At 45.7% G+C, this 18,523-nt stretch overlaps 1 protein-coding gene across 3 annotated transcripts in view; it reads right to left on the reverse strand.

The window, feature by feature from the left end:
* LOC130272538 (solute carrier family 22 member 13-like) overlaps positions 1-12,589 on the reverse strand; it is a 48,069-nt gene extending 35,480 nt beyond the window's left edge. Inside the window, exons 1-3 of one of the 3 annotated variants that reach the window (XM_056518386.1) lie at positions 12,329-12,589; positions 10,037-10,294; positions 7,808-7,911 (exon numbers count right to left, since the gene is read on the reverse strand). In XM_056518386.1, coding sequence (XP_056374361.1) covers positions 7,808-7,911; positions 10,037-10,294; positions 12,329-12,373 — 407 coding nt within the window. In that variant the 5' untranslated portion in view covers positions 12,374-12,589. Of the gene's footprint in view, positions 1-7,807; positions 7,912-10,036; positions 10,412-12,072; positions 12,128-12,328 lie in introns of those variants that run through there. The other 2 variants (XM_056518387.1, XM_056518385.1) reach the window with 2 other exon arrangements.
* Positions 12,590-18,523: the final 5,934 nt, after the last annotated feature.

Below are 18,523 nucleotides of genomic sequence, written 5' to 3' on the forward strand. Positions count from 1 at the left end.
CCACCGGAAAACATGTTTTGTTTTTTGTTTTTTAATCAACAGATGACAGAAAGTTAAACAGATCTGTAAATTACTTCTATTAAAAAATCTTATTCCTTCCAGTACTTATCATCTGCTGTATGCTACACAGGAAGTTATTTTCTTTTTGAATTTCCTTTCTGTCTGACCACAGTGCTCTCTGCTGACAACTCTGTCCATGTCAGGAACTGTCCAGAGCAGGATAGGTTTGCTATGAGGATTTGCTCCTACTCTGGACAGTTCCTAAAATGAACAGAGGTGTCAGCAGAGAGCACTGTGGTCAGACAGAAAATAAATTCAAAAAGAAAAGAACTTCCTGTGGAGCATACAGAAGTACTAAAACTAATTTACAAATATTTTTAACTCCAGAATAGTACCCCTTTAACCCCTAACATTCACATTAAAATTCGAATATCTCTCCTGATAATGTGAATTTGTGGTAGATTTGAAATCACTCTTCTGAGACTTCATTGTGTACTTTTCAACACATGGAATAAGTCTACAAAAAAAAAAAAAAAAATGAATTGTATTACTTATATTGTACTGATCCTGAATTACAGATGGAATTTAAAGGGGGTTAAAGAAGTTTTCTCGCCAACAGCATATACCACCTATCTAAAGGTCTGCTGGGGGTCTTATTTATGGTACCCATAGTAATCTCAAAAATGGAGGTCCCAGATTGGTCCTTGAGAAAACAAGGTTAAGCTGGGTTCACACCACGTTTTTCAAATACGGTTACCGTATACGGTTTTCCGCTAAAAAAACGTATGGCAAAAAACCGTATGCAACCTTATACAACCGTATGACTCCAAATTAAAATGTATACGTTTCTATCCGTTTGCATCAGTTTTTGCCAACGGTTAATAAAGTTACTATTGTTCTATTGCAATTCCAATCTGCGCATGTGTCAACTCCAAAAACGGATTAGAAAAACCGTGTGCAACCATATTCTGAAATTCTTTGTACGGTTCTCATAGACAACAATGTTAAAAGAACCGCATACGGTTCGCATACGGTTTTCCAACCGGAGGCAAAAACGTGGTTGACAGCGTTTTTGCCTACGGTTGAAAAATCGGCAAAACCGTATCCGAGGCAAAACGGATGCAACCGTACACAACATTTGGAATACGGTTTACAATGCATTCTCTATGCATACGGTTTCGGATACAGTCGTATACTTTTTTTGCAGAAAACCGTATACGGTTACGTATTTGAAAAACGTGGTGTGAACCCAGCCTTAGTGTGCTCAGCCAATGTTACACTGCTATGGGACTGATGGAGGTCATGCTCAGCTATTGCTATTGGTGTAACAGACTGGAGCGCTGGTCACACAAGCGCAATACCACTCAATTCACAACTACATTTCGTTTTCTGCTGTTTTCATTTGACAACAGACATGAGCTTGAGTAAACTTGTATAGTGCAGCAGGATATTATTTTTTTCCTGTCCAATCTCTACAGTTTAGAGCAGCTGACAAGCTCATACAGAGCTCAGAGAGGATAGTCCATACATACCTGATGTCTCAGTCATACAGGTTGCATAACCGAAATAAACATTGTTGAGGGTCCCGTTCACGACCTCTGCAAGTGCCAAGGGGGCGGGGCATTCTTCTTAGGTTCTCTTTGCAGTGAGAGCACCTCCTCTCAATTATTATTTATAGTCTAATCAGGAAACCCCTCAAACTATCATAGCTGGGAGGAGGTGCTGGGAATATTCTCAATACAGAGCGCTCTGGACACCTAACAAGAAGAACCTGTCCTCTGGGCAATTGTGGCATTATTTGTCTCCATCTTGCAAGCTACATAACCAAGAGTACAGGTATGTATGGATATCTATGGGCTTGTGTGCAGTTTTGAAAAACCAACAGGTCTGCTTTAATGCAGCAAGGAATAGTTCTACAACTATAGGTGGTGCAAAGGTCTTGGTCCGTAAGGGCATAAAAGTGTATAACATATAGGGGGAGATTTATCATTGCATTTACCCCTTTTTCTTGTGTATTTTTTTTGGGCAATCATTTGCGCAGTGACTTTCATTGCATTTTTTTGTGCATCTTTTTTGAAAGTACTCTATTTTTTGTGTATTGTGGAATGCATTTTACATTGGATACTAATTTATCATGTGTGTATTTTTTTTTTAGATGCATTTATTTTTTTTGCACAAATGCGTTTTTTATCGCAAAAATACACCATCAAAAAAGACACGTAGGAAAGTGTTCTACCGAGACAGCCGGGGGATGCAGGAGTCCACCATCAACACTGCTAAACTACAACTACTCCCATCATCGGACAGATTCTGTCCCATGATGGGAGTAGTTGTAGTATCGCTGCACTGAGAGACGGCACTTGCACATCCCCAGGCTGCGAGACTATTTTTGGACAGTTAGGACTATTACTCCCATCATGGAACAGACTCTGCCCATGATGGGAGTCATAGTCAAGGAGCTGAGGGGAAGATCGCACTGGGTCATTCTCTAGAGACCCGCAGAGATCCGCATTTATTAACTGTAAAAGCCGGCAGCACATGCGACTCCACTGCGTTCCCTGCCGGCTACCGACAGGGAATACTGTATACGCTGTCATAATTCATAATCCCCGCTGCCGGGAGACCGGAGCTCTGACTGGTGAAAAGCTATTCACCAATCAGAGCTCCTGTCTCCCGGTGGCATTGATTATGAATGAGGAGATCTGTATACAGGAGCCTGTAGGCAGCGCAGTGGAGCCGCATGTGCCGCCGGCTTGTACAGTTAATAAATGCGGATTGCAGTGGGTCTCTGGAGAATGACCTGCTACGATCTGCCCCTCAGCCCCTGTAATATAACTCCTATCATGGACAGAGTCTGTCCCATGTTGGGAGTAGTTGTAGTACCGCAGCGCTGAGAGATGGCACTTGCACATCCTCCGGTTGCGGGACTTTTAGGACTACTACACCCATTATAGACAGACTCTGTCCATGATGGGAGTTATAGTCTAGGGGCTGAGGGGCAGATCGCAGCAGGTCATTCTCCAGAGATCCACTGCGATCCGCATTTATTAAGTTAATAAGCAGGCGGCACATGCGGCTAACACTGCGCTCCCCGCCGGCTCCAGGCGGGGAATACTGTATACACTGTCATAATTCATAATTCCTGGCTGGAAACTACACCCCTACCAGAATTTAATAAGGGGTGCAGTGAGCATTTACACCCCACTGGTGTTTGACAGATCTTTGGAACAGTGGGCTGTGCAAATGAAAAATTTAATTTTTCATTTTCACAGACCACTTTTTCAAAAATCTGTCCGACACCTGTGGGGTGTAAATGCTCACTGTACCCCTTATTAAATTCTGTGAGGGGTGTAGTTTCAAAAATGGGGTCACATGTGGGGGGGGGTCCATTGTTCTGGCACTATGGGGGCTTTGTAAACACACATGGCCTTCACTTTTGAACACATTCTCTCTCCAAAAGCCTAATGGTGCTCCTTCTTTCTTTAGCATTATAGTTCGTCCGCAGAGCACTTTACATCCACATATGGGCTACAAATTTTGGGGGGCTTATTTCCAATTCTCCCTTGTGAAAATGAAAAATGTAGGGTAACACCAGCATGTTATTGAAAACATTTTTTTTTTTTTCACATCCAACTTTAACAAAATTCGTCAAACACCTGTGGGGTGTTAAGGCTCACTATACCTCTTGTTACATTCCGTGAGGGGTGTAGTTTCCAAAATGGGATCACATGTGGGTATTTATTTTTTTGCGTTTATGTCAAGAACCGCTGTAAAATCAGCCACCCCTGTGCAAATCACCAGTTTAGACCTCAAATGTACATAGTGCACTCTCACTCCTGAGCCTTTTTGTGCACCCGCAGATCACTTTACACCCACATATGGGGTACTTATGTATTGAAGGGAAATTGTGTTACAAATTTTGGGGGTTTCTTTCCTTTTACCGCTTGTGAAAATTAAAAGTATGGGGCAACACCAGCATGTTAGTGTAATTTTATATATATTTTTTTTTTTACACTAACATGCTGATGTAGACCTCAACTTTTAATCCCTTTTAATAAGGGATAAAAGGAGAAAAAGCCCCCAAAATTTGTAACACAATTTCTTCCGAGTACGGAAATACCCCACATGTGGCACTAAACTGTTGCCTTGAAATAAGACAGGGCTCCAAAGCGAGAGAGCGCCATGCGCATTCTAGGCCTATTTTGGGGATTTGCATCCGCCACCAAAATTCCCTACGGCAGTGTTTCCCAAACAGGGTGTCTCCAGCTGTTGCAAAACTCCCAGCATGCCTTGACAGTCAATGGCGGTCCGGCAATACTGGGAGTTGTTGTTTTTCAACAGCTGGAGGCTCCGTTTTGGAAACAGTGCCGTACAAAATGTTTTTTTTTTTTTTAATTGGAGGGGGGGACTGTGTAAGGGGATGTATATGAAGTGTTTTACTTTTTATTCTGTGTAGGTGTAGTGTGGTCTTTTTAGGGTATATTCACATAGGCAGGTTTACAGTGAGTTTCTCGCTGGGAGTTTGAGATGCGGTGCAAAATTTGCCACTTCTCAAACTTGGAGCAGAAAACTCGCTGTAAACCCGCCCGTGTGAATGTACCCTGTACATTCACATGAGGGGGGGGGAGGGGCAAACCTCCAGCTGTTGCACAACTACAACTCCCAGCATGCACTGACAAACCATACATGCTGGGAGTTGTAGCTATGTAACAGCTGGAGGTACATTGGTTGCGCAACACTGAGAGTTTACTTAAATCAGTGTTTTGCAACCAGTGTGCCTCCAGCTGTTGCAAAACTAGAACTTCCAGCATGTACAGTCTCTCAGAGCATGCTGGGAGTTGTATTTTTGCAACAGCTGGAGGCACACTGGTTGCGAAACACTGAGTTAGGACACAAACTCTGTTTCACAACCAATGTGTCTCCAGCTGTTGCAAAACTGCAGCACTCAGCATGCACTGACAGTCAAAGGGCATGCTGAGATTTGTAGTCTTGCAACAGCCGGAGGCACACTGCTACAACTCCCAGCATGCCCTTTGGTAGTCTGTGCATGCTGGTAGTTGTAGTTATGCAACAGCTGGATTCATAGAAAAAATGTGCCTCCAGCTGTTGCATAACTACAACCCCCAGCATGCACAAACTATCAAAGGGCATGCCGGGAGTTGTAGTTGGAACTCCAGCTATTGCAAAACTACAACTCTCAGCATGCCCTTTGGCTGTGCATGCTGAGACTTGTTGCTAAACCACAGCATTAGGTGAACAGGCCTCACCTCCTGCTGTATCCTACCGCCTGCACCGCCACCGTTACTGCCAGCGCTCCTGCTGCTGGGACCACTGCCACAGCTCCTGAGGGGACCCCTGCCGGACCAGGGAGCGGTAAGAGACCCCGCCAGCCCTGATCGTTGCCTCAGTCACCGCCCCGATCACCACCCCGCAGGGCAGTGATTGGTCGATCGTTCTGACTGATCAATCACGTGATCGTGAGGTGGCACCCATGCCACCTCACTCCTGCTGGGTAAGGGTTAATGGGGCGGTCTCGGACAGCCCCATTCACCCTTTTTTTCCGGGTCACCAGGTCACCAGAGACCCAATTGACCTGGAATCGCCAACATGGGGGGGGGGGGGGGCACAGGGTGCCTGTTGAATGATTTTGCTTAAGTACCAAGGAGCCAGGGCGTACCCATATGCCTTGGGTCCATAAGGGGTTAAATGGCCGATCTGTTTTCAACAAACTCTGGATAAAGTGAATAAAAGAAAATTTGTATCATTTATAACTGGCTGAGTAACCAGCATTGCCCTGTCTTATGACCTCATATGCCAAACTAATATCTCATCCTCACCTAATAGCTTGTCCTCATATCCCACCCACCTATCTTTTTCTGATATCCCCATCATATCCCGTCCTCATATTTCCTCCCCAGCACTAACTATTCTGCCGGTCTGTCACCTATCTGCCGGACAGTCAGTAGGATGTTTAAAAGTCCCAGGAAATCTCTGCAGCCCAAGAGAAACTTTATCAAAAGATTTACATTGACCTGCATGGGACTTCAGACAAAAAAAACACCCTCACATAAGGACATGGGTTAGGGTTGAATAAACTCTACTATATTTTTAGAACACATTTACCAAGTTTCATTGAAATATCTTCAGCCATTTGGGAGTTATGCTGGAACATGCACACACATACATACATACATACATAAATATGTTGAGTTGTAGATATATAAATATATATATATATATATATATATATATATATATATATATACAGAAAAATACCTTTCTCCACTGATCAGGCTCCTTCCCGATTAAAGAGGGCAGGGGGGTAGAGACAGAGAAGAAGACAAGGCTATAGAGACAGAAATAGACAGAGACACTGCAAGAGCTTATAGTGAGTCTACGATCTTAACCCAGCGCTGGATTCCTTGCTAAGACTTTGCTGCTCTATAATATCCTCCATGCTACTGCTGTTTCTAAGGGTGTGCTATAGACATATAGGGGCAGGATTATCTCTTCTGTGTGCTTGCACTATATGGGAGCCATCTTAGAGACTAGGCTATACCCAGTAGCTCAGGGACCATTGAAAACTAGAAATGATGCCCGCAAAGCAGAAATTTGCATAAAATGCCATATACAAGTTATCATGTACAAATATACAACAGCTGATCCTATATAAACTTACCTGAAGTAACATTTGTGTGCAATATATGGTGGGATTATTTATGTACATTATATTGTGTCTTTATTATGTACAGTATATGATTGAATTATTTACGTCTAATATACAGTGTTCCCTCAAGTTACAATATTAATTGGTTCCGGGACGACCATTGTATGTTGAAACCATTGTATGTTGAGACCATAACTCTATGGAAACCTGGTAATTGGCTCTAAAGGCACCAAAATGTCATCCGAAAATAGGAAAAAGTGAGGATTAAAGAAAAATAAGTAGATAACTAATACAGATAAAGCAAATCCTTACATATAAAAGTAAGAAAGATCTGCTGGGAGCTGTAATCACTGTCTATGTCAGTGTTTCCCAAGCAGGGAGCCTCCAGCTGTTGCAAAACTACAACTCCCAGCATGCCCGGACAGCCAAAGGCTGTCCGGGCATGCTGGGAGTTGTAGTTTTGCAACAGCTGGGGGCACCCTGCTTGGGAAACACTGGTCTATGTAGAGGACAGGAGCTTCTTCAGGGTCCTGTACAGTACATGCAATGTCCTAAAAAAAAAGTAACATGGAGCCGCCCTCACCTGGTGTCCAAAGGAGCAGCTAACCCTGGTACTGGTAAAGAGGACAGAACATGTAATACCTCCCTGTACTGTAGGGGGCGCTACCAGACACCAGTCAGTGCATACACTTCAGTAATACAGGAGTTTTACCAGTGAATGCCCATTCTGATTGGTCGGTTCATTGACGTGTTTCACAGATCTGGACTGTCCATAACATTGTATGTTGAGTCTGGTTTCAAGTTACAATGGTCCAGAAAAGACCATTGTATGTTGAAACTATTGCATGTTGAGGCCATTGTAAGTTAAGGGATCACTGTACCCATGTGCATGAGTCCATATTTATTGAATGTACTCAGTTGTTTGAAGGAAAAGCTTTTGGTTTTGTCATAATTCGGGGGAAGGGGTGCAGAAGCTGAACTCTTGTACCAGGGCCCATGAACCATTAGATATGCCTATGGAACTAATTATTGTACTACACCCAAAGTAAAGGAAGTGTGATCTATTATCTCCTATGAATTGAAGTAATCATTGTTAACCTTCTATGTAATACACATAAATTATAAAATATTCCTTCTTACCTGTCTCCTAAGGGACCAAAAATAAGAGATCCGATAAGAATTCCAAGCATAAAAATGGACTGACATATGTCTGTTTGATCTTTCCTATGACACACCAGGTTGAACTTGAAAAGAATCATATGTAAAAATGACTTATTATAGTTGCAATAATCACTGAACAAATAACATAATTGCATTATGAATCTCCTAAATAATTGAGAATGATTATGCCCAATGATGTGCACTGAGAACAATGAGAATTCCCCACACCTGCATACAAGAGCTACCGTCTCCCGGTCACACAGTCCTAGTGATATCCAGGATGGTTTGGCACTACTGAATGTCACAGGCATTATTCCTTCTTGTTCAGTTCAGGGAGAAACTGCTTACGACCCTAAAATCGGCAAAATGTATATTGCAGAAAGCCATAATATTGCACCAACAGTGGTTTATGGGGCCCTCCTGTACTTCCACATGCCTCCTATCTTATATGTAGGCATACAGAGTTCTTTCTCTTAAAGGGGTACTCCATTTGAAACATGTTATCCCCTATTCAAATGATAGGGGATAAGATGTTAGATCGCAGGGGTCCTGCAGCTATGTACCAGCCACCACGCCCCCTCCCATAGACGTGAATGGAGGGGGTGTGGGGCCCACATCACCAATCATCGGGCATGGAGGGGAGTTCGCTCCGTGCACCGAATGACAGTGATGCCACACTGGAAATTGCGGGGGTTCCCAGCAGCGGGGCCCCACGATCTAAAATCTTGTCCCCTATCCTTTGAATGCAAGTGCAGAGTCCCAGAAGAAAAATATCAAAGGAGAAACTTATTGTAAGAGGTACACAGTGAACAGAGCCAAAAGCTTCATCTTTGTTTATTGAGTAGTGGCTGTGCTGGGTTACTGCATTTCAGCTCCCATTCACTTCAATAAGGGCTGAGCTATAGTACCAAGCCGGACCACTACACAATGAATGAAGGTGAATCTTCAAGCTTTGTTCACTGTGTACATCTAGGGATATCTGCATTGCTGAACAGCTGTAGTAGTCATTTATTGTAGGGATCATTCATTGCCGTAACAATGCCTGGGCCAATCAGAGGGCTTTGAGCGATGAGCCAATTAAACCTGGGCTCAGAGTCCACACCCTTCTAGAGAGGGCTATTTAACCTCCATCAGTCTGTGACTCAACTGCCTGTGTTTATGGTCTTTTACCTGTACTAGCGTTTATATCTTTATCTTATACTGACCTATCTGTTGTGCCTGACCTTTGCCTGTGACCTGACTATCCCTTTGTCTGATGTTTTGTACCTTTGCTCCCCTTTGGTTTCTGACTCTTGGTTTGTTCCTGGTCAGCCTTAGTTTGCTATATTGGTATGTTTTTGCCCAACTGTTTCTGACTTGGACTTTTTTATGATTTTTGACACCCCTGCACTTTGTCTAGCATAAAGACTGTCGCCCAATTGGGGGCTGCTGTTTAGGATGGATCATCCGAATAGGTAGGTACAGTGGCTTGTCAATTGAAATGTCATAAAAGGAGCTTCCAGGGTAGGCCATTCATATTTGACCAGTGGATTCCCAACACCCAGCACACCACCAATCAGCTGATCGGCAGTGAATAAAGGCAAGGCTTTCGGCTTTGGTTACTGTGTGACTCCAGGCATTGTGGCACTGCCGATGAGCTGATTGTCGGTGGTGATGAGGGTCAGCACTCCACCCTTCAAATATTGGTAGCTTATCCTGTGGATAGTTCATCAAATTCAGATGCGGAAAATGCTTTATTCAGCCACTCCTCCGCTCATGTTATGGAGGTTACAGAAGCTTTTGGACATGCTGCAGAAACACCATTAACGTAAATGTAATAGATAGAAAAACTGCATGAATCTGCCAAATACATACAAATATACCATGCCATACAAATACAATTTCTGATCCACATGTTAAATAATCTGTGTAAAATGGTTGACATGATTATGTAGAATTTACTCTAGTTTATCAAACCCTGAATTACTTTTCATTTGTATGTTGCATCGTATTACAACCTTTCTGTTAATAGTACTAAGATTATAATGTGTCTGGTGTTGATCTGTGCTCTGAAGTTACATTTCAGCCACAGCTAACAGAGTGACAAAGGTTGTCTGTGCATGTGTCGTGCCGTGTGAACATTAAGTTTGGCATTATACCAACATGGGTTATTGATTGATTACATGTGATTCACCATTTTAATTGACAAATAATAAAATATTTACAGACCTCAGTGACCAATGTTGACTTTTGCTGTGACGTATCATACACCCATCCATTCTGGCAGTCCTCAGTGCTATTTAGTCCATACATTTGAATAGTTTCTATATCCCAGTCCACTGGAGTGTACATGCGGCATTGCTCGTAGCTTCCATGTTCATTACGTGGGATGGTTAAATTCCGCTGGTTTTCCTCAGTCAGATTTGGATTTATTGCCAGAATCCAGCTAGTATTGCAGTGGTGAGGGACAGAGATTTCCAAAAACACCTGTCCAAACATGTGGAAAGCATTGAAAAAACTAAGAAAACACAACATAAAGACCAAACTTTTCTGAAAGCGACCGAATTCCCCAACATGTTTTAGGATTTCCCCAAAGTCCGTCATTGTCAACCGAAGTCATGAAAAACAGAAGACTTGCTGATAGAAATTAATGGTTAACCCAAGTCCAACAAACAACTGTAAAAAGGCAAAGTCTCATATTTATATAGCATGTATGTATTTACTTGGACACATTGTATCATTACAGTCTATAGATATTAAAGGGTTATTCCAGGGACAAAAATAATGAATGTGCAATTAATGTATTAGGGAAGATTATGCATATTACTAATATAGTTCATGTAAATCTGGAAAAACCATGATACCATCCAAAGCCCCCCTTTCCTGCCAGAAGTTTAGCTTTATCTCTGCCTTTTGAATACGTGGTCCAACTCTGGTTGGCTCCCTCACATACAGGCCTCAAGGCAAGCCCCATGAGCGGTGAAAAGCTGTGACGTATTTTCCCTGATCGGAGGAGGTCTGACCACTTGGTCAACAGTAATAGAAAAAGTAAGACAATTCTGTAATGGGCCCACCATTTGTACACTTAGTGTATGGGAACAATACAGTGACCCCCCCCCCCCCCCACCTACGATCATTTCAGCATACGATCACTCTCAGAGGCCATCGCATGTTGAAGGCAGCATCATCATACGATGCTTTTGTATGTCGGGGCCATCGCATAAACGGCTATCCGGCAGCGCAGACTCCTTCAGCTGCCACCAGATAGCTGTTCACGGTGCCCCGTGTGGTCCGCTGACGATCACTTACCTGTCCTTGGGGGTCCGGCACGTCCTCTTCAGGATCCCCTCCATCTTAGGCGCTCTCCATCGTCGTCATCACGTCGCTGCGCACGCCGTCCCGCCATCCAATAGAAGCGGCGTGCGTAGTGACGTGATGACGGCGACGGAGAGCGAGGATGCTGGGGAAGCAGAGGCCTTGCCGGAGTGTCGAGGACACCTCAGGGACGCGGCGACAGCAATGGAAGCCGACATCCAGGTGAGTACAACGTCCTATACCAGTGGTCTTCAACCTGCGGACCTCCAGATGTTGCAAAACTACAACTCCCCTCTGTCCTATACTTTACATTGCACGGATCCCTCAACATACGATGGTTTCAACAAACGATGGTCCGTTTGGAACGGATTACCATCGTATGTTGAGGGACCACTGTATACGGTTCATATATCACATGAGCACTGTTACCACAGGTTGATTTACACTGTAGTAATACACAATTTGGCATAGTTATGCCCTCCTTCCCAACACCTTGTTTTATTGCTCCAAGGCATCCCAGATGAAAAATGTAAGAACATTGTAAACAGACACTGGGGTTTATTTACTAACGTGATCCCGACTCTTTTTTGTCGGGTTTTGCACCCAAATTGTGTCGCACGTCCCTTGCGACACAATTTGCGACCAAAAAAAACAAAACCCTCCATTTTACAAGAAAGAAAAAAAAAAGAAAAAAAAACACCGTGGTCACGGGATAAAGTGGGCGTGGTGCCGACAAAGGGGGCGTGGTCCGACAGTTTTGAAAAATCCCAACATATTTACTAAGGTTTCCACAGAAAAAGTGGTGGATTTGAGCTGAGGAAAACCCGACAGATCAGAGCAGGTGTAAACAAAAAAAGCAAAATGTAGGGAAAAGTGGAAAATGTAGGGAAACCTTAGTAAATACTGTGGAAAATAAATTGCAGGGAATTAAAACCCACAAAGAAACCTACACAACACTCTTAGTAAATCAGGGCCATGGTGTATAAAGCTCCTAGGCAATACTATATGTCTCTATGGCAGTGTTTCCCAACCTTTTTCGGGTCGGGGCACAACTCAGGAAAATTTTTTTCCACGGGGCACCGCTACCGAGGTTGACGAGCAAGAAAAAAAAAAAAAAAATAGGAAAAAACGGTAAAAAACACAATGCACTATATCTATTTATCAGTGAGGATGCAGTTTAAAGTGCTGCTTTATACAGCAACTCACCAATGACGTCTTCTCTAATTTGCATCGTTGCCTTCTCTTCTCCATCTGGTCTGGGCCATCATCACGATTTCTTCCACACACAATTCTTCACCGTTAAACCTGCAAAACAAACCTATTAGGCGCCAAACTTTTTTTCTTTTTTTTTACATGGGTGACAGAGGGGTGTAGAAGAGTGGACATGGGTGACAGAGGGGTGTAGAGGGGTGGACATGGGTGACAGAGGGGTGTAGAGGAGTGTACAGAGGGGTGTAGAGGAGTGTACATGGGTGACAGTGGTGTAGAGGAGCGTACATGGGTGACAGGGGTATAGAGGAGCGTACATGGGTGACAGGGGTGTAGAGGAGCATACATGGGTGACAGGGGTGTAGAGGAGCATACATGGGTGACAGGGGTGTAGAGGAGCATACATGGGTGACAGGGGTGTAGAGGAGCATACATGGGTGACAGGGGTGTAGAGGAGCATACATGGGTGACAGGGGTGTAGAGGAGCGTACAGAGGGGTTTAGAGGAGTGTACATGAGTGACAGATGAGTGTACATGGGTGACAGAGGGGTGTAGAGGAGTGTACATGGGTGACAGATGGGTGTACATGGGTGACAGAGGGGTGTAGAGGAGTGTACATGAGTGACAGAGAAGTATAGAGGAGCGTACATGGGTGACAGAGGGGTGCAGAAGAGTGTACATGGGTGACAGGGGTGTAGAGGAGTGTACATGGGTGTCAGGGGTGTAGAGGAGCATACATGGGTGACAAAGGGATGTAGAGGAGTGTACAGAACTGTTTAGAGGAGTGTACATGAGTGACAGATGGGTGTACATGGGTGACAGAGGGGTGTAGAGGAGTGTACATGGGTGACAGATTGGTGTACATGGGTGACAGAGGGGTGTAGAGGAGTGTACATGGGTGACAGAGGGGTATAGAGGAGTGTACATGGGTGACAGAGGGGTATAGAGGAGTGTACATGGGTGACAGAGGGGTGAAGAGGAGTGTACATGGGTGACAGATGGGTGTACATGGGTGACAGATGGGTGTAGAGGAGTGTACATGGGTGACAGATGGTGTACATGGGTGACAGAAGGGTGTAGAGGAGTGTACATGGGTGACAGATGGGTGTACATGGGTGAAAGAGGGGTGTAGAGGAGTGTACATGGGTGACAGATGGGTGTACATGGGTGACAGAGGGGTGTAGAGGAGTGTACATGAGTGACAGAGAAGTATAGAGGAGTGTACATGGGTGACAGAGGGGTGCAGAAGAGTGTACATGGGTGACAGAGGGGTGCAGAAGAGTGTACATGGGTGACAGAGGGGTGTAGAGGAGTGTACATGGGTGACAGATGGGTGTACATGGGTGACAGAGGGGTGTAGAGGAGTGTACATGAGTGACAGAGAAGTATAGAGGAGCGTACATGGGTGACAGAGGGGTGCAGAAGAGTGTACATGGGTGACAGGGGTGTAGAGGAGTGTACATGGGTGTCAGGGGTGTAGAGGAGCATACATGGGTGACAGAGGGGTGTAGAGGAGTGTACAGAACTGTTTAGAGGAGTGTACATGAGTGACAGATGGGTGTACATGGGTGACAGAGGGGTGTAGAGTGGTGTACATGGGTGACAGATTGGTGTACATGGGTGACAGAGGGGTGTAGAGGAGTGTACATGGGTGACAGAGGGGTATAGAGGAGTGTACATGGGTGACAGAGGGGTATAGATGAGTGTACATGGGTGACAGAGGGGTGAAGAGGAGTGTACATGGGTGACAGATGGGTGTACATGGGTGACAGATGGGTGTAGAGGAGTGTACATGGGTGACAGATGGTGTACATGGGTGACAGAAGGGTGTAGAGGAGTGTACATGGGTGACAGATGGGTGTACATGGGTGAAAGAGGGGTGTAGAGGAGTGTACATGGGTGACAGATGGGTGTACATGGGTGACAGAGGGGTGTAGAGGAGTGTACATGAGTGACAGAGAAGTATAGAGGAGTGTACATGGGTGACAGAGGGGTGCAGAAGAGTGTACATGGGTGACAGGGGTGTAGAGGAGTGTACATGGGTGACAGGGGTGTAGAGGAGTGTACATGGGTGACAGGGGTGTAGAGGAGTGTACATGGGTGACAGGGGTGTAGAGGAGTGTACATGGGTGACAGGGGTGTAGAGGAGTGTACATGGGTGAAAGGGGTGTAGAGGAATGTACAAAGGGGTGTATAGGAGCGTACATGGGTGACAGGGGTGTAGAGGAGTGTACATGGGTGACAAAGGGGTGTAGAGAAGTGTACATGGGTGACAAAGGGGTGTGGCGAAGTGTACATGGGTGACAGAGGGGTGTAGAGAAGTGTACATGGGTGACAAAGGGGTGTAGAGAAGTGTACATGGGTGACAAAGGGGTGTAGAGAAGTGTACATGGGTGACAAAGGGGTGTAGAGAAGTGTACATGGGTGACATAGGGGTGTAGAGAAGTGTACATGGGTGACAGAGGGGTGTAGAGGAGTGTACATGGGTGACAGAGGGGTAGAGAGGAGTGTACATGGGTGACAGTGGGGTTGAGAGGAGTGTACATGGGTGACAGAGGGGTTGAGAGGAGTGTACATGGGTGACAGAGGAGTGTACATGTGTGATAGATGGGTGTACATGGGTGACAGAGGGGTGTAGAGGAGTGTACATGGGTGACAAAGGGGTGTAGAGAAGTGTACATGGGTGACAGAGGGGTGTAGAGGAGTGTACATGGGTGATAGATGGGTGTACATGGGTGACAGAGGGGTGTTGAGGAGTGTACTTGGGCGACAGGGGTGTAGAGGAGTGTACATGGGTGACAGAGGGGTGTAGAGGAGTGTACATGGGTGGCAGAGGGGTACAGAGGAGTGTACATGGGTGACAGGGGTATAGAGGAGTGTACATGGGTGACAGGGTTGTAGAGAAGTGTACATGGGTGACAGAGGGGTGTAGAGGAGTGTACAGAGGGGTGTAGAGAGGTGTACAAGGGTGATAGATGGGTGTAGAAGAGTGAACATGGGTGACGGGGGCATAGGGGTGACAGGGGGTGGACATGGGTGACAGGAGGGTGGACAGGGGAGACAGGGGGTCAGAGGGGTGGACAAGGGGGTAAAAGAGGGACAGGAGTGACAGAGGTGTGGACTGGGGTAACAAAGGGACAGATGGGTGAACAGGAGGGTGGACATGGGTGACAGAGTAGACTACGGGGGTAGACAGGGGGGTAAACATGAGTGACAGGGATGGACAGGGGAGTGGACAAGGCAGACATGGGTGACAGGAGGGTGGACATGGGTGACGGGGATGATAGGTGGGGGGACATGTGTGAGTGCCGGTGGACATGAGTGATGGGGGGTGGACATGGGTGACAGGGAGGGTGGACATGGGTGACAGGGAGGGTGGACATGGGTGACAGGGAGGGTGGACATGGGTGACAGGGGGGCTGGACATGGGTGACTGGGGGGGGTGGACATGGGTGACTGGGGGGGGTGGACATGGGTGACTGGGGGGGGGGGTGGACATGGGTGACTGGGGGGGGTGGACATGGGTGACTGGGGGGGGTGGACATGGGTGACTGGGGGGGTGGACATGGGTGACAGGGGGGGTGGACATGGGTGACGGGGGGTGGACATGGTTGACAGGGGGGGTGGACATGGGTGACTGAGGGGGTGGACATGGGTGACTGAGGGGGTGGACATGGGTGACTGAGGGGGATTTCATGGGTGACTGAGGGGGATTTCATGGGTGACAGGGAGGGATTACATGGGTGACAGGGAGGGATTACATGGGTGATAGAGATGGACAGGGAGGTGGACCAGGCGGACATGGCTGACAGGGGGGGTGGACATGGGTGACAGGGGGGGGTGGACATGGGTGACTGGGGGGGTGGACATGGGTGACTAGGGGGTGGACATGGGTGACTAGGGGGGTGGACATGGGTGATAGAGATGGACAGGGAGGTAGACAAGGCAGACATGGCTGACAGGGGGGGGGTGGACAAGAGTGACGGGGGGGGGGGTAGAGGGTGTACCTGGGTGACGGTGGGGGGGTTTAGACAGGGTTGAGAAGGTGAACAGAGGGGTGGAAAGGGTACGGTACCTTAAGCAAGCCGGCCCGCGCAGCTTGCAGTTCCACAGGAGGCACTGGAGTCCGGAGCAGGAGCAGCTCGTTCCGCCCCAGGGCACCATTTCCGGCTCACTGCGCCGCAAGGGAGAGGGGGACGGAGGGGGACGCAGGAGATGGAGAGTGAAGGAGGGGGACACAGGGAACAGAGGGGGAAGGAGGGGAACACGGGTCACACGGCAGACGCAGGGGACGGAGGGGAACACAGGAGATGCAGGGGGACGCTGTGTGCGCAGTGCGCACGCAGACTTCTCCCCCCCCTGCGCCGTCAGGCCGGGACATTTAAAAAAATAATAATAGTAAAAAATAAAAAAAAATCACAGCAAAATCCCGCGGCACCACGGTTGGGAATCACTGCTCTATGGTAACAGACTACAAACAAGCTCTGTAGTCTTATTTTGCAGTCATAGGTAAAGCTTTATCAAAATCTGTGCAGAGGACAAGTTGACCAGTGTCCCAAAGCAACCGACAGATCGCTTTCATCCAGCACTGATGATCAGTGAGGGAACAGTAAAACTTCACTTTTATTCTTATCCAATTAAAAGACAAAGCAGTGAAAAATGTTAATTACGATAAATATCAAAAATATAAAAAAAATGATGTGCATAAATCCTTCGGCCGCCATCTAGTTGTAATTATAAAGTTCTCGGCTCAATTCACTGAAGTAATAGGCTGAGCAAACACATATAACGCACTATTAAGGTACGTACTGATTCACACCGGCACATCCTATTCACCAAATCCTAAAATAGTGCCCAGATCATAGATGGTCCCACTGATTTCATAAGCGTGGTGCATATATTACAGTCCATATGAAATAACTCCGGTACAGTCCTGCACCTAAATATTATTCCTGTCCAAATGTCCCATATCTGTGCATATGTTATAATCAGGCAACTGGTATATATCCCTTATGCAAGGTGACAGTCCTATACATATAAAGTTCAAGACTTGATGCCAAAAGAACCTGATATCCCGGACTTGCTTCTGCGTTTGTACCTCCGGTTTGGCTGCAGTCCTCCCGGTTGGTGCAGTTCATGTGCCGTGTAAGAGTGTGGTATCCTAGGACTTGCTTCAATATCAGTGTGCTCAGCCTAAGGCTGGGTTCACACCACGTTTTTGCAATACAGTTTTGTATCAGGTTTTTGATTAAAAAAACGGATTCCTCAAAACCGGACTAAACTGTATCAAAACGTGTGTACAAATTTTTATCTGTATACGGTTTGAAAAATTATGTCCGGTTGCATCCGTTTTTTAAGAAAAAAAACGTATACGTAACTTTTTACTCCATTTTCACTCAATTATGAATAAAGTTTTACTTGTTTGATTGAAATTCCATGGGGAAAAAAACTGAGCAAAGCCAAAAACCGTATGGTGAAAACCGGATGGAACCGGTGCCGCCCCCTGTATCCATCTCCAACTCCATGTGCACCTTTGTACCTGATGATTTTATGAACAACACGTTGCAATAAAGAATTGATTCATCCTAGCAAGATATTGGTGAGTGCGTTTTCCATTTTGCTTCTACATACTGTATATATCTGCTATTTCTTATTGGATCGCTGCACCACCATTTGGAGAATCCCAGCAAGCATAACTATCGGTACACCTCGACAGCCTTATTGACACCACCAATTGCAGTCTCTTAGACTAGTGGTGCCGGACATTCATACTCTTCTTTTGGAAGTTTTATTGTTACCTCACTGATCATCAGTGCTTGATATATTTCGGAGTGAGGAATCATCGGATATATACTGTGTTATACACGGATCAGTGCAATACAAACAGATCGCTTCTTTTATTTTTCAGAGGCCTTGTTAAAAATAAAAGAAGCAGTCTGATTGGTTGCTATGGGCAACTGGTCAACTTTTCCTCTGCACAATTTTTTATGAATCTTCCCTATAGTACTTTTGCTCTGTCTCCTAATTTATGCTAACATTTAGTGCGCCATATAAACATTATAAATGCAAGATATTATTCAGTATCTGTGCATTGTATCTGTATTAGCGTAGACACCTGCCCATCTTGTATTTGCAATTGGTGGCACGGACCATATCCACCCTCTCATTTTTGTATAAACACTTGACAATACT

The sequence above is a fragment of the Hyla sarda genome, chromosome 5, assembly GCF_029499605.1.
Source record: "Hyla sarda isolate aHylSar1 chromosome 5, aHylSar1.hap1, whole genome shotgun sequence".
In the NCBI taxonomy this organism is placed as follows: Eukaryota; Metazoa; Chordata; class Amphibia; order Anura; family Hylidae; genus Hyla; species Hyla sarda.